The following is a 15,680-nucleotide window of genomic DNA, read 5'->3' as shown; positions in this document are numbered from 1 at the left end:
TTCAACTACCACAGAATCGTAGACATTTACAGCACAGAAGGAGGCCATTCGGCCCACTGTGTCTGTACCGGTCAAAAAAGAGCTATCCAGCCTAATCCCACTTTCCAGCTCTTGCTCCACAGCCTTTGGGTTATGACACTTCCAGTGCACATCCAAGTATGTTTCAAATGTGGTGAGGGTTTCTGCCTCTACCACCCTTTCAGGCAGTGAGTTCCAGACCCCCACCACCCTCTGGGTGAAAAGTTTCTGCTCAATTCCCCTCTAATCCTTCTACCAATTACTTTAAATCTGTGCCCCCTGGTTATTGACCTCTCTGCGAAGGGAAATAGGTCAGTTCAGAGAAGGTTCACAAGGTTGATTCCTGAGGTGAAGGGGTTGTCATATGAAGATAGATTGAGCAGGTTGGGCCTATACTCATTGGAGTTTAGAAGACTGAGAGGTGATATTGAAATGTATAAGATGCTGAGGGGGTTTGACAGAGTCGATGCAGAGAGGATGTTTCCCCTCGTGAGGGTAACTAGAACTAGGGTGCATAGTTTCAGAATAAGGGGTTGTCCATTTAAAATGGAAATGAGGATTAATTTCATCTCCCAGAGGGTGGCGAATCTTTCGAATTCTCTACCCGAGAGAACTGTGGAGGCTGGGTCATTGAACATAATTAAGGTGGAGATAGACAGATTTTTGATCGATAAGGGAGTCGACAGTTCATGCGAGAGTGCAGGGAAGTGGAGTTGGGACCAAGATCAGATCAGCCATGATCTTATTGAATGGCGGAGCGGGCTCGAGGGGTCCGATGGCCTACTCCTGCTATTTATTTGTCCTTATGTTCTTATGTCCTTCCTATCCACTCCATCTGGGACCCTCATAATTTTGTACACAGTTCCACCCTCAACCTCCTCCATTCCAAAGAAAACAACACCAGCCCATCTTAACATTCTTCAGCTAAAATTCTTCAGTCCAGTCCAGGTAAATCTCATCTGTACCCTCTCCAGTGCATCACATATTTCCTGCACTGTGGTGACCAGACTGTGCGAATACTCTAGCTGTGGTCTAACTAGTGTTTGACACGGTCCGAGCATAACCTCCAGAGTCTGGAACTTACTGCCTGAAAGAATAGTAGAGGCAGGAACCCTCATCGCATTTGCCAAAGTACTTGGATACGCACTGGAAGTGCCGTAACGTACAGGGCTATGAACCAAGAGCTGGAAAGTGGGATTCGGCTGGATAGCTGTTTTTCAGCCACACAGACACAGTGGTCCAAATGGCTTCCTTCTGTGTTGTAAACTGCTATGATTCAATGTCACCTGTCTGATATAAACCCACTCCACAGTCACTGACACCAATCCCCTCCTGTCTGATATAAACCCACCCCACAGTCACTGACACCAATCCCCTCCTGTCTGATATAAACCCACCCCACAGTCACTGACACCAATCCCATCCTGTCTGATATAAACCCACCCCACAGTCACTGACACCAATCCCCTCCTGTCTGATATAAACCCACCCCACAGTCACTGACACCAATCTCCTCCTGTCTGATATAAACCCACCCCACAGTCACTGACACCAATCTCCTCCTGTCTGATATAAACCCACCCCACAGTCACTGACACCAATCCCCTCCTGTCTGATATAAACCCACCCCACAGTCACTGATCCCAATCCCCTCCTGTCTGATATAAACCCACCCCACAGTCACTGACACCAATCTCCTCCTGTCTTCCATATTACAAATGAGGTCTCAGATGTCTGTTAAGTCCAATGCAGGAGCTACAGTCTCTGTCGCAGGTTGGACAGACGGTGGTTGAAAATACATTGGTTGAAGTGCCGGTTTGTTGAAGTGCTTGGGTTGTCATGTGCTCCTCCCACTGTCAGCGCTTGGTCTTCGCTTGCTCCAGGTGGAGAGACTCGAAGTGTTCGACGCCCTCACGGATTATTCTCTTCCACTTTGAGCGATCTTGGGCCAGGGATTCCCAGGTGTCGGCGGGGATGTTGAACTTCAAGGAGGCCTTGAGGGTGTCCTTGAAGCGTTTCCTCTGCCCCCCGGGGCTCGCTTGCCATGTTGAAGCTCCAAGTAGAGTGCTTGCTTTGGGAGTCTCGTATCGGGCATGTGGACGATGTGTCCCATCCATCGTAGCTGATCGAGCGAGGTCAATGCTTCAATGCTGAGGATGTTGGTCTGTGCGAGAACAGAAGTTGGTGTGTCTATCCTGCCAATGGATTTGCAGGATATTCTGGAGGCAGCGTTGATGTTATTTCTCCAGTGCTTTGATGTGCCTGCTGTACATAGTCCATGTCTGAGAAGCGTGTCTGAGGGCAGGTATCACTACTGCTCGGTAGACCATGAGCTTTGTGCCGGTTTTACGGTTCTGGTCTTCAAACACTCTATGCCTTAGGCGACCGAAGGCTGTGCTGACACACAGAAGGTGGTGTTGGACCTAGTCATTGATATGTGCCCTTGTTGACAGGAGGCTCTCGAGGTATGAAAAATGGACCATTTTACCAAAGGCCTCATCGTGGATTTTGATCATCCGGGGTGGGGTGGGGGTGAAGGGCAGTGCTGTGTGGCGGGGGCAGGTTGATAGAGCACCTTTCTTTTATGGAGATGTTTAGTGTAAGGCCTATGCTCTCAGACACTACGGTGAATGTGTTGACGATGGTTTAGAGCTCGTCCTCTGAGTGAGCGCAGACACAAGCATCATCTGCATATTGTAATTCGATGACAGAGGATGGCACGACCTTGGATCTAGTCTGAAGGCGATGGAGGTTGAACAGTTTCCCATTTATTCTGTAGATTATCTCCACTCCAGCAGGAAGTTTACTGACGGTGAGATGTAGCAATGCAGCAAGGAAGATGGAGAAGAGCGTGTGTGCAGTGACACAGCCTTGCTTCACCCCGGTCCGTACATGAATTGGGTCTGTGGTGGATCCATTGCTCAGGATCACAGCTTGCATGTTATCACCAAGCAAGTGGAGGATGGTGACACATTTTAGAGGACAGCCAAATTTGAAAAGTACATCCGATAATCCCTCACGGTTGACAGTGTCAAAGGCCTTGGTCAGGTCAAAGAAGGTTGAACCAATTCCACAGTCACTGACACCGATCTCCTCCCATGTGATATAAACCAATCCTTGTCACTGACACCAAGTGGACTGGGAAAATATGTTCAAGGGTAAGACTAGAAATGCAGTGACAAACATTTAATGAGATATTTCATAATCTCAGCAGAGAAATAAAGATGCTAAGAGAAGGATGAACCATCCCTGGTTAACGAAGGAAGTAAAGGATGATATCAAATTGAAAAAAAAACATACAATGTTGCGAAGGACAGTGGAAGGCCAGAGGATTGAGAAATGTTTAGAAACCAGCGAAGGAGGACGAATAATAAGAAAGACAGAGATGATAGCATACGAGATCAAACTAGTAAGAAATATAAAAACAGACAGTAAGAGCTTCAACAGGTATGTAAAAAAAGAAACGAGTCGCTGAAGTAAACGTTGGTCCCTTAGAAGATGAGACTGGAGAATTAATCATGGGAAACACGGAAATGGAAGAGACTTTGTACAGATATTTTCTATCGGTCTTCACAGTAGAGGACACTAAAAGCATCCCAATAGTTGTTAAAGGAGTTATTGTGGGGGGTGGGGACCTGAAAAGAATCACTCGAGATAAAGTAGGAAGCAAACTAATGGGATTAAAGGTGGACAAGTCTCCTGGACCTGATGGCATGCATCCCAGGGTCTTAAAAGAAGTGGATGCACTGGTTGTAATCTACCAAAATTCCCTGAATTTTGGAGAGGTCCCAGTGGACTGGAAAACTGCAAATGTAACATCCCTATTTAAGAAAGGAGGGAGACAGAAAGCAGGAAACTATAGACCAGTTAGTCTACCATCTGTCAATGGGAAAATACTGGAGTCCATCATTTAGGAAGTAGCAGCAGGACATTTAGAAAATCATATTGCAGTCAAGCAGAGTCAGCATGGTTTTATGAAAGGGAAATCATATTTGACAAATTTGCTGGAGTTGTTTGAAGATGTAACTAGCAGAGTGGATAAAGGACAACCCGTTGATGTATATTTGGATTTCCAGAAAGTATTCGATAAGGTTACTGCACAGGCTAAGTGCTCACGGGGTTGTCGGTAATATATCAGCATGGATCGAGGATTGGGTAACACACAAAACAGAGTCGGGATAAATGGGTCATTTTCAGTTTGGCAAACTGTAACTAGTGGGGTGCCGCAGGGATCAGTGCTGGGGCCTCAACAATTATAATTTATATTAATGACTTGGATGAAGGGACCGAGTGTAACGCAACCAAATTATTCATGATACAAAGATAGGTGGGAAAGCAAGTTGTGAGGAGGATGCAAAGAATCTACAAAGGGATATAGACAGGCTCAATGAGTGGGCAAAAATCTGGCAGATGGACGACAATGTGGTAAAATGTCAGGTGATCTCCTTTGGTAGGAAAAATAACAAAGCAAATTATTATTTAAATGGACGATTACAAAATACTGTTATACAGAGGGATCTGGGGTTTCTTGTATATCTCCATATCTCACCTTGGAATGTCTAGTGGGATAGTGTTGAGGAAGCTTTACTCTGTATCTAAGCAAGGCAAGCCTATCCTTACTTAGAGAAGGAGACCAAAACAGTGCACAATACTGCAGGTGTGGTAAGGGAGTGAAGGGCTCTGGGGAGCGGGCAGGGAATGGAGCCGAGTCCATGATCAGACCAGCCATGACCTTATTGAATGGGGAGTATGCTCGAGGGTCCGGGTGGCCCACTCCTGCTCCTATTTCTCATAGTCGTATGTACCCAGCATGCGCCGCGGGGGAGAATGAGCCGCACCCAGACTACAGGAGCTCAGTGCGCAGGCGCGATCTGGCTGTGTTTGGAGCATGCGCGGTGCGTGTAATGGCGGAGGTGACACATTTTGTACAGGCTCCTAAGAAGTGTGCTTTTCAGCGGGACGGAGCGGAGTAATGGACCAGTGGGGAGCCAAGGAGGCTTCATGAACAACCGGTGCCCGCCACAAACCCGGAATAATAACCGGAATATCGGCGTTTGCAGCTTCGGGGCTTTCTCCCGGTCACAGGCCCAGGCTAACGGTGGCCATCTTGGTGCAGGAAGGCATGTTCACGCCGTCATTTTGATTCACTGAGCAGCACAGTGCGTGCGTGGCCATCTTCATGCAGGAAACAAAGTGAATGATGTCTGTGTCCCGAACTGAACCCAGCCAGAGTCAGTACCTTCAGGGGAAGGGAACCAGTGACTGTAGAACTGAACCCAGCCAGAGTCAGTACCTTCAGGGGAGGGGAACCAGTGAGTGTAGAACTGAACCCAGCCAGAGTCAGTACCTTCAGGGGAGGGGAACCAGTGAGTGTAGAACTGAACCCAGCCAGAGTCAGCACCTTCAGGGGAAGGGAACCAATGAGTGTAGAACTGAACCCAGCCAGAGTCAGTACCTTCAGGGGAAGGGAACCAGTGAGTGTAGAACTGAACCCAGCCAGAGTCAGTACCTTCAGGGGAAGGGAACCAATGAGTGCAGAACTGAACCCAGCCAGAGTCAGTACCTTCAGGGGAAGGGAACCAGTGACTGTAGAACTGAACCCAGCCAGAGTCAGTACCTTCAGGGGAAGGGAACCAATGAGTGTAGTACTGAACCCAGCCAGAGTCAGTACCTTCAGGGGAACGGAACCAATGTGTGTCGAACTGAACCCAGCCAGAGTCAGTACCTTCAGGGGAAGGGAACCAGTGAGTGTAGAACTGAACCCAGCCAGAGTCAGCACCTTCAGTGGAGGAGAGGGACAGGAACCATTGAATGTAGAACTGAAGCCAACCAGAATTGGTGTTGAAAACTGGGAGTGGAGGAGAAACAGGCCAGAAATGTGTGTTGATTCGTATTTCAGCACAGCAGGAGGGACAATGTGTGGGACAGGGATTTACAGCTTTGGAAGAACAAGAGAGGAAAGAATGTTCCATGCAAACTATATGTATCTATCCTGAATTTGTGTCTTGTACTGACAGTGATGAGTTTTGTTATCTCCTTTTACAGCGTATTAGAAGGGGAGATTTTCAGACAGGAAACACAAACCAAACATCGCGTCAAACTCTGACGGAGTCAATCGATTCATCAGGACCTGAATATCATCGGCCTTTGAAAGTGGAAGGAGAAATGTTTGTCTGTTCTGTCTGTGTAAAAAGATTTCAAATATCTGTGTGACTGGAAAAGCACCGAGACACACACACCCGAGTGAGTGTTCCAGGGCACTGCCTGTGGAAAGACCTTTAACCAGTTACACAGCCTGAAGAAACATCACACAATTCACAGCGGGAAGAAACTGTAAACGTGTTGTGTGTGTGTGGGCGAGGCTTCAACTGATCGTCCAACCGTCCAGAGTCACAAGGATACCCGCACCATGGAGAAACCATGGAAATGTGGGGACTGTTGGAAGGGATTCAGATCACCATCTGTGCTGGAAATTCATCAACGCAGTCACACTGGGGAGAGGCCGTTCACCTGCCCTGTGTGTGGGAAGGGATTCACTGTATCATCCAGCCTGCTGACGCACCAGCGAGTTCACACTGGGGAGAGGCCGTTCACCTGCTCGGAGTGTGGGAAGGGATTCACTGCATCATCCGACCTGCTGAAACACCAGCGAGTTCACACTGGGGAGAGGCCGTTCACCTGCTCGGAGTGTGGGAAGGGATTCACTTGTTCATCCAACCTGCTGAAACACCAGCGAGTTCACTCTGGGGAGAGGCCGTTCACCTGCTTTGAGTGTGGGAAGGGATTCACTTGTTCATCCCACCTGCTGACACACCAGCGAGTTCACACTGGGGAGAGACCATTCACCTGCTATGAGTGTGGGAAGGGATTCACTTGTTCATCCCACCTGCTGACACACCAGCGAGTTCAAACTGGGGAGAGGCCATTCACCTGCTCTGAGTGTGGGAAGGGATTCACTCAGTCATCCATCCTGCTGACACACCAGCGAGTTCACACTGGGGAGAGGCCGTGCACCGACTCTGAGTGTGGGAAGGGATCCACTACGTCATCCTACCTGCTGAAACACCATCGAGTTCACACTGGGGAGAGGCCATTCACCTGCTCTGAGTGCGGTAAGGGATTCACTCGGTCATCCCGCCTTCTGACACACCAGCGAGTTCACACTGGGGTGAGGCCGTTCACCTGCTCTGAGTGCGGGAAGGGATTCACTTGTTCATCCACGCTGCTGACACATCAGCGAGTTCACACTGGGGCGAGGCCATTCACTTGTTCTGAGTGTGGGAAGAGATTCACTCAGTCATCCCACCTGCAGTCACACCAGCGAGTACACACTGGGGAGAGGCCATTCACTTGCTCTGAATGTGGGAAGGGATTCACTCAGTCATCACACCTGCTGACACACCAGCGAGTACACACTGGGGAGAGGCCGTTCACCTGCTCTGAGTGCGGGAAGGGATTCACTACATCATCCACCCTACTGAGACACCAGCGAGTTCACAAGTGACTGCAGGAGTTGGATTCTGTTGTTATTGAGGCTGTTAATCACATCCCGACTGAACCATGTTCATTCGGACAGTTGGGGTTTGTCTCTGCTGATGTTAATAACCATATAACTGGGCTGGACTTTAATATTCTGGATATATTGCTGATTGTGTTCTCGGGGCTGCAGTGTCCATTTAAGAAACACTCTGGGTTATCTTAACCCTTAATTCAGCAACTCTCAACGGAAATTTAGTTTGCAATAAAATTATGAACTTTTACTTTAATCCTAAATTGATCTTTGGTACAAAATCTACAATAGTGTGTGAAAGTTTCCACTGAATATAATCTCCAATTGGAAATAGCTTGCTGACAATTCTTAATGACTTGCCTATTACACACAGTGGCCCCTCCATATCCACCAGAAAGAAGGGGAATGGGAATTGGTGGGGAATCAGTGTACCCAAATGTTGTCCTTCCCATCTGGGTGTATCAATCATCTCGGCACGAGAATGGAGACAAGTCCAGACCAAAACTGTGCGCAGTAGCCCAGGTGTGGTCTTACAGTTGTAGCAGTACTTCTCTACTTTTAGATTCCATCCCCTTTGCAATAAAGGCCAGCATTCAGTTTGCCTTCCTGATTAATGCTGTACCTGCATGCAAACTTTTTGAGTTTCATGTACAAGAATCCCCAGATCTCTCTGTATAAAAGCATTTTATAATCGTCCACATCTAAATAATAATTTGCTTTTTTTTTCCTACCAAAGTAAATCACCTGATATTTTACCACATTATAGTCCATCTGCTAGACTTTTGCCCACTCATTGAACCTATCTATATCCCTTTGTAGATTCTTTTGCGTCCTCCTCACAACTTGCTTTCCCACCTATCTTTGTACCATCGGCAAATGTTACACTCGGTCCCTTCATTCAAATCATTAATATAAATTGTAATTAGTTGAGGCCCCAGTAATTATCACTGCGGCACCCCACTAGTTACTGTTTGCCAACCTGAAAATGACCCATTTATCCGGACTCTCTGTTTTCTGTTAGTTTGGCAATCCCATATCCATGTTGATATATTACCCCCAAACCCGTGAGCTCTTAGCATGTGCAGTAATATTTTGTGTGGCACCTTATTGAATGTTTTCTGGAAATCAAAATATACAACATCAAGTGATTCTCTCTTATCCACTCTGCTCGTTACATCCTCAAACAACTACAGCAAATTTGTCAAACATGATTTCCCTTTCACAAAACCATGCTAACTCTGCCTAACTGCAATATGATTTTCTAAATATCCTGCTAGTACTTCCTTAATAATGAACTCGAGTATTTTCCCACTGACAGATGATAAGTTAACTGATGTATAGTTTCCTGCTCTCTGTCTCCCTCCTTACTTGAATAGGGGTGTTACATTTGTAGTTTTCCAGTCCACTGGGATCTCTCCAGAATTCAGGGTATTTTGGTAGATTGCAACCAATGCATGCACTATCTCTGCAACTAATTATTTTAAGACCCAAGGATGCATGCCATTAGGTCCAGAGGACTTGTCCACCTTTAGTCACATTAGTTTGATTAGCACTTTATCTGTAGTGATAGTGATTGTTTTAATAGCTCCTTGATTATCAACTGTTGGTATGTTTTTAGTGTCCTCTACCGTGAAGCCTAATACAAAATATTCGTTTAAAATCTCTGCCATTTCCGTGTTTCCCATTAGTAATTCTCCAATGTCATCCTCTAAGTGAGCAATGTTTACTTTAGATAATCATTTCCTTTTTATATCCTGGTAGAAGCTCTTACTGTCTGTTTTTATATTTCTTGCTAGTTTGCTCTCATCTGCTATCTTCTCTGTCTTTTTCATTTTTTAGTTGTCCTTTGCAAGTTTCTAAAAATTTCCAATCCTCTGGCCTTCCACTGTTCTTCACAACATTATATGCCTTTTTTTCCAATTTGATACCATCCTTTACTTCCATGACGACACTTGTTGCACACGTGATTGACCAGGACACGAGAAGTGTGGTTGCTGCACAACGACAGGGTTTCATCTGTTTCAACAGAAACAACTACACTGTGTTATTTCCAGAAATAATCCCCGCTGTCTGGCCTGAATGAATCCATGTCACTACCAAATGCTGCAATGTTTCCTCCACCCCACAGAGTTCCGTCTGTTTAAAGCCACGACAGAAATGTCCCGTTTCCACCTGGAGTTTGAGGGACATCAGCTTTAACAATGGGGCAGAGTTTCAGCCAATGAGCGAGATCCAGATCCAGCCCCGCCCACTGGGGGCTGCAAGCCCCACCTCTCGTACACTGTGATTGCTTGGAGGATCAACCGCCTGCCTGGTCCTCCAGCCCCGCCCCCACTCTCCCTATTGGTCGGGAGCTGCCGTCAATCAGCCGGGCAGTGTGAGCTGAGCATGCACAGTGGGTGAGTCAGCAGGTGAGAGACAGGCGGAGGGAGGGAGCGGGTTAATAAAGAACGCGCTTATTTGTACTGCCAAAATGGCCGCCACGCCGCACCATTTGTCTATGATTGGTCCCTTGGAGGATAAGCCACACCCTGAGATTTCACTGGAATGTGTAACTGGAACCGCCCATCCCAAGGTCTCACTGACTTTGCAAATTGTAACTTGATCCACTTTGAATTCCTGAAGTGACAGAGGACAGAGCTCCCCATAAGATAGCAAGGGCCAGCCAAAGTACCTTGCCCCCATCCCAATGCATGCCTCCCCCAGCCGAAGCACATTACCGCAGTCCCAAGATCTGCCTCCCCCAGCTGAAGTGCTTTACCCCAGTCCCAATACATGCCTCCCCCAGCCGAAGTGCTTTACCCCAGTCCAATACATGCCTCCCCCAGCCGAAGTGCTTTACCCCAGTCCCAAGATAAGCCTCCCCCAGCAGAAGGGCTTTACCCCAGTCCCAGTGCATGCCTCCCCCAGCTGAAGTACATTACCCCAGTCCCATTGCATGCCTCCCCCAGTCAAAATTCATTACCCCCATCCCAGTGCATGCCTCCCCCAGCAGAAGGGCTTTACCCCAGTCCCAAGATATGCCTCCCCCAGCTGAATGTCTTACCCCAGTACCACTGCATGCCTCACCCAGCAGTAGTGCGCGACACTAGTCCCATTGCATTTCTCCTCCCGCTGAAGTATCTTACCACCGTCCAAGTATATGCCTCCCACAGCCAAAGTGCCTTACCCAAGTACCAGTATAAGCCTCCCCCAGCCGAAGTGCCTTACCCTCGTCCCAGTCGATGCCTCCCCCAGGCAAAGTGCCTTACCCCAGTCCCAGTATATGCCTCCCCCAGCCGAAGGGCCTTACCAAAGTTCAAGTGCATGCCTCCCCCAGCCAAAGTGCCTTACCCCAGTCAGAGTGCATGCGTCCCCCAGCCAAAATGCCTTACCCCAGTCCCAGTGCAGGCCTCCCCCAGCCAAAGTGCCTTACTCTAGTCCTATTGCATTTCTCCCTCATCCGAAGTGTCTTACCACCGTCCCAATATATGCCTCCCACTGCTGAAGTGCCTTACCCCAGTCCCAGTGTATCACCCCCCCAGCTGAAGTGCCTTACCAAAGTTCAAGTGCATGCCTCCTCCAGCCGAAGTGCCTTACCCCAGTCACAGTGCATGCCTCCCCCAGCTGAAGTGCCTTACCAAAGTTCAAGTGCATGCCTCCCCCAGCCAAAGTGCCTTACCCAAGTACCAGTATAAGCCTCCCCCAGCCGAAGTGCCTTACCCCAGTCCTAGTCGATGCCTCCCCCAGGCAAAGTGCCTTACCCCAGTCCCAGTATATGCCTCCCCCAGCTGAAGGGCCTTACCAAAGTTCAAGTGCATGCCTCCCCCAGCCGAAGTGCCTTATCCCAGTCACAGTACATGCCTCCCCCAACCAAAGTGCCTTACCCCAGTCACAGTGCATATCTCCCCCAGCCAAAATGCCTTACCCCAGTCCCAGTGCAGGCCTCCCCCAGCCAAAGTGCCTTACCCTAGTCCTATTGCATTTCTCCCTCATCCGAAGTGTCTTACCACCGTCCAAATATATGCCTCCCCCAGCCAAAGTGCCTTACCCCAGTCACAGTATATGCCTCCCCCAGCCGAAGTGCCTTACCCCAGTCCCAGTGCAGGCCTCCCCCACTCGAAGTGGCTTAATCCAGTCCCATTGCATTTCTCGCTCATCCGAATTGTCTTACCCCAGTCCCAGTATATGCCTCCCCCAGCTGAAGTGCGTTACACCAGTCCCAGTGAATTCCACCCCAGCCGAATTGCCTTACCCCAGTCCCAGTTTATCCCTCCCTCAGTTGAAGTGCCTTACCGCAGTCCCAGTGTTAGCATCCCCCAGTTGAAGTACCTTACACAAGTCCCAGGTATCCCTCCCCCAGTTGAAGTGCGTTACCCGAGTCGCAGTGTATCCCTCCCCAGATGCAGTGCCTTACCCCAGTCCCAGTGCATGCCTCCACCAGTTGAAGTGCCTTACTCCAGTTCGAGTGCACACCTCTGCCAGCCGAAGTCCCTTACACCCATGCCAGTGCATGCCTCTCCCAGCCAAAGTACCTTGTCCCAGTCCCAGTATATGCCTTGCCCAGCCGAAGTGCCTTACCCTAATCCCAGTATATGCCTTCCCCAGCTGAAGTGCCTTATCCCAGTCCCAGTGTATCCCTCCCCCAGTTGAAGTGCCTTAGCCCAGTCACAGTTTATGCCTCCCACAGTTGAAGTGTCTTACTCCAGTCCCAGTGTTAGCATCCCCCAGTTGAAGCACCTTACCCCAGTCCCAGTACATGCGCCCCCCAGCCGAAGTGCCTTACCAAAGTTCAAGTGCATGCCTCCCCCAGCTGTGGTGCCTTACGCAGTCATAGTATGTGCCTCCCCCAGCCGAAGTGCCTTACCCCAGTCCCATTGCATGCGTCCCCCAGCCGAAGTGCCTTACCCATGTCACAACATATGCCTCCCCCAGCCAAAGTGCCTGATCCCAGTCAAAGTGCATGCCTCCCCCAGCCGAAGTGCATTAATGCAGTCCAAGTGAATGCCTCCCCCAGCCGACGTATCTTACCCCAGTCCCAGTTTATCCCTCCCCCAGTTGAAGTGCCTTACCCCAGTCCCAGTGCATGCCTCCCCCAGTTGAAGTGCCTTAGCCCAGTCCCAGTGTCTCCCTCCCCCAGTTGAAGTGCCTTATCCCAGTCCCAGTGTTACCGTCCCCCAGTTGAAGTGCTTCATCACAGTCCCAGTGTATCCCTCCCCCAGTTGAAGTGCCTTACCCCAGTCCCAGTGTTAGCGTCCCCCAGTTGAAGTGCCTTACCACAGTCCCAGTGTATCCCTCCACCCGTTGAAGTGCATTACCCCAGTCGCAATGTATCCCTCCCCGAGCCGATGTGCCTTATCCCAGTCCCACAGTATCCCTCCCCAGTTGAAGTGCCTTACCCAAATCATAATATATGCCTCCCCCAGCTGAAGTAGCATTTCTCAGTGCAAATGCATGCCTCCGTCAGCCAAAATGCCTTGTCCCAGTCCCAGTATATGCCTCCACCAACCAAAGTGCCTTAAACCAATCAAAGTTTATGCCAATCCCAGCCATAGTGCCTTACCCCAGTCCCAGTGCACAACTCACTCAACCGAAGTACCCTACCCCAGTGCCAGTATATTCTCCACTAGCCGAAGTGCCTTACCCTAGTCCCAGTGCATGCCTCCCCCAGTTGAAGTGTCTTATTCCAGACCCAGTGTAGCCCTCCCACAGTTGAAGTGCCTTTCCTCCAGTCCCAGGGAATCCCTCCCCCAGTTGAAGTGCCTTACCCCAGTCTATCCCTCCCCCAGTTGAAGTGCCTTATCCCAGTGCCAGTGTATCCCTCCCTTAGTTGAAGTGCCTTACCCCGGACGAGTGTATCCCTGCCCCAGTTGAAGTGCCTTACCCCAGTTCCAGTATATGCGCCCCCAGCCTTAGTGCCTTACCCCAGTCCCAGGGTATCCCTCCCCAGCTGAAGTGCCTTAGCACTGTCCCGGTGTAAGCGTCCCGCAGTTGAAGTGCCTTATTCCAGATCCAGTGTATCCCTCCCACAGTTGAAGTGCCTTTCCTCCAGTTACAGTGTTTCGCTCCCCAGCCGAAGTGTCTTACTCCAGTCCCAGTGTATGCCTCCCCCAGTTGAAGTGCCTTACCCCAGTGCCAGTTTATCCCTCCCCCAGTTGAAGTGCCTTACCCCAGTCCCAGTATATGCCTCCCCCAGCCGTAGTGCCTTACCCCAGTCCCATGTGCATGCCTCCTCAGCCAAAATGCCCTACCCCAATCCCAGTATATGCCATCCCCAGCTGTAGTGCCTTACCTCAGTCCCACTGTAACCCTCCCTCTGTGGAAGTGCCTTCCCCCAGTTGAAGTACCTTGTTCCTGTCCCAATGTATCCCTCCAACATTTGAAGTGCCTTACCCCAGTCCCAGTGTATCCCTCCCCAGCCGAAGTGCCTTACCCCAGTCCAAGTGTATCCCTCGCCCAGTTGAAGTGCCTACCCCCAGTCCCAGTACATGTCTCCCCCAGCCGAAGTGCCTACCCCCAGTCCCAGTACATGTCTCCCCCAGCCGAAGTGCCTACCCCCAGTCCCAGTACATGTCTCCCCCAGCCGAAGTGCCTTACCCCAGTCCTATTTCCCTGCACCACCTGCATGGAATGATTCGGGCCAGGAGGGGGCGGGGCTTGCCACTTGTCAATCACAAAGTGCAGAACCAATAGTTCCCTGGCTTACTAAACCCGGAGAGACAACACTCCGCACCATCCGCTTCACACACACCCGGGCTCATCCCCAGGCCTCGAATCACGGCCTGCAGACCCCGTGTTTACCCACCGGTTACAGACACGGTCAATGAGCGTCCGGGGGAGTGGGCTCAGCGGCCATCATCTTGGTCAGGGCGGAGCGAGCAGGCTCAGCGGCCGCCATAATGGTCAGGTGGCGGGAGCGGGCTCAGCGGCCGCCATCTTCGCCATCTTGGTCAGGGTGGGGCGTTGGAGATCGTGCTGAGCGGCCGCCATCTTGGTCTGGGCGGGTCTCGCGGCGCATGCGTGGCTTTTTCAGCAGGGACAATGGGTGGGCGGGGCTTCAGGTTGTCTGTCAGTTTGATTGGACCACATGTTTGTGACCAGGACAGTGGCCCCTGAAAGGGAGTCTTCTTGTGCTGATTGTTGCCTGGTGACTCTGGGCCAGCCGGACTCACCTTATTGGGCCAGCCTGGGCTCACCCCATTGGGCCAGCCTGGGCTCACCCTATTGGTCCAGCCCAGGATCTCACTATTGGTCCAGCCCAGGATCTCACTATTGGGCAAGCACGGGCTCACCCTATTGGGCCACTCAATTGCACTCTTTTGGGCCAGCCTAGGCTCAGCCTACTGGCCATCCCGGGCTCACCTTGTTGGGGCAGCATGGGCTCACCCTATTGGACCAGCACAAAAGATGCAGTGTCCAGCAGAGAGAATCAGCAGCTCATTGATTTTATTCTCACTCTGTGCACAGCGGGTGCAGAACTGAACCCAACCTTGTAAACTGGAAATGCATCATCACAGTCACATTGGGGAGAGGACGTTCACCTGCTCTGAGTGTGGGAAGTGATTCACTCAGTCATCCAACCTGCTGACACACCAGCGAGTTCACAAGTGACTGCAGGGGTTAGATTCTGCTGTTATTGCTGGTGTTAATGGCTTCCTGACTGAATCTTGTTTCTTGTGTTGGTTGGAATTTGTTTCTGCTGATGTGAATAACCCCTATAACTGGGCTGGAGTTTAATAATTTGATATTTTAAATAACAGAGTGTGTCTATATTTGATGTCTCCAAGATAAGAGGGGACTAAGTTATTTCCTGTTACCGACTGCACCATTTTGTGCATTTTCTACTTTCTAACTCTACATTATTTCAGTCTCATATCTTTGGTGACTCTCAGGGACAAGTCCCAGTTCCTCTTACCGTCCAGAGTACCTCTCCTTGCCTTGGTATCGAGCAAAGGTGTCAGAAACACGCCCGGGATCACTAAACTCAAAACCCAGTCTCTTAATCACTTTCAGATACTGGACTGAGTGTGTGCCCCTGTTGGAGCGGATTTTTGGACATATACTTGACTAGTATACGGGACCAAACATTTGTTTTTATTTTCCCCTTGAATGTATTTTGTAAGGGACAATACTGATGCATTGTGCTTTATACAAAAAAACACAGTTAGACTTC

The 15,680-nt window shown here is 49.8% G+C and overlaps 1 protein-coding gene across 2 annotated transcripts in view; it reads left to right on the top strand.

Annotated features, from left to right (window-relative positions):
- LOC139235319 (zinc finger protein 229-like) overlaps window positions 1–7,737 on the top strand; it is a 30,804-nt gene extending 23,067 nt beyond the window's left edge. The window contains exons 1-2 of one of the 2 annotated variants that reach the window (XM_070866467.1): window positions 3,373–3,465; window positions 6,064–7,737. In XM_070866467.1, the coding sequence (XP_070722568.1) occupies window positions 6,428–7,522 (1,095 nt within the window). In that variant the 5' untranslated portion in view covers window positions 3,373–3,465; window positions 6,064–6,427 and the 3' untranslated portion in view covers window positions 7,523–7,737. Of the gene's footprint in view, window positions 1–3,372; window positions 3,466–6,063 lie in introns of those variants that run through there. The other variant, XR_011588454.1, reaches the window with a different exon arrangement.
- Window positions 7,738–15,680: the final 7,943 nt, after the last annotated feature.

Source organism: Pristiophorus japonicus, chromosome 23 (assembly GCF_044704955.1).
Source record: "Pristiophorus japonicus isolate sPriJap1 chromosome 23, sPriJap1.hap1, whole genome shotgun sequence".
NCBI lineage: Eukaryota > Metazoa > Chordata > Chondrichthyes > Pristiophoridae > Pristiophorus > Pristiophorus japonicus.
This window is presented reverse-complemented; position numbering and strand designations above follow the sequence as displayed.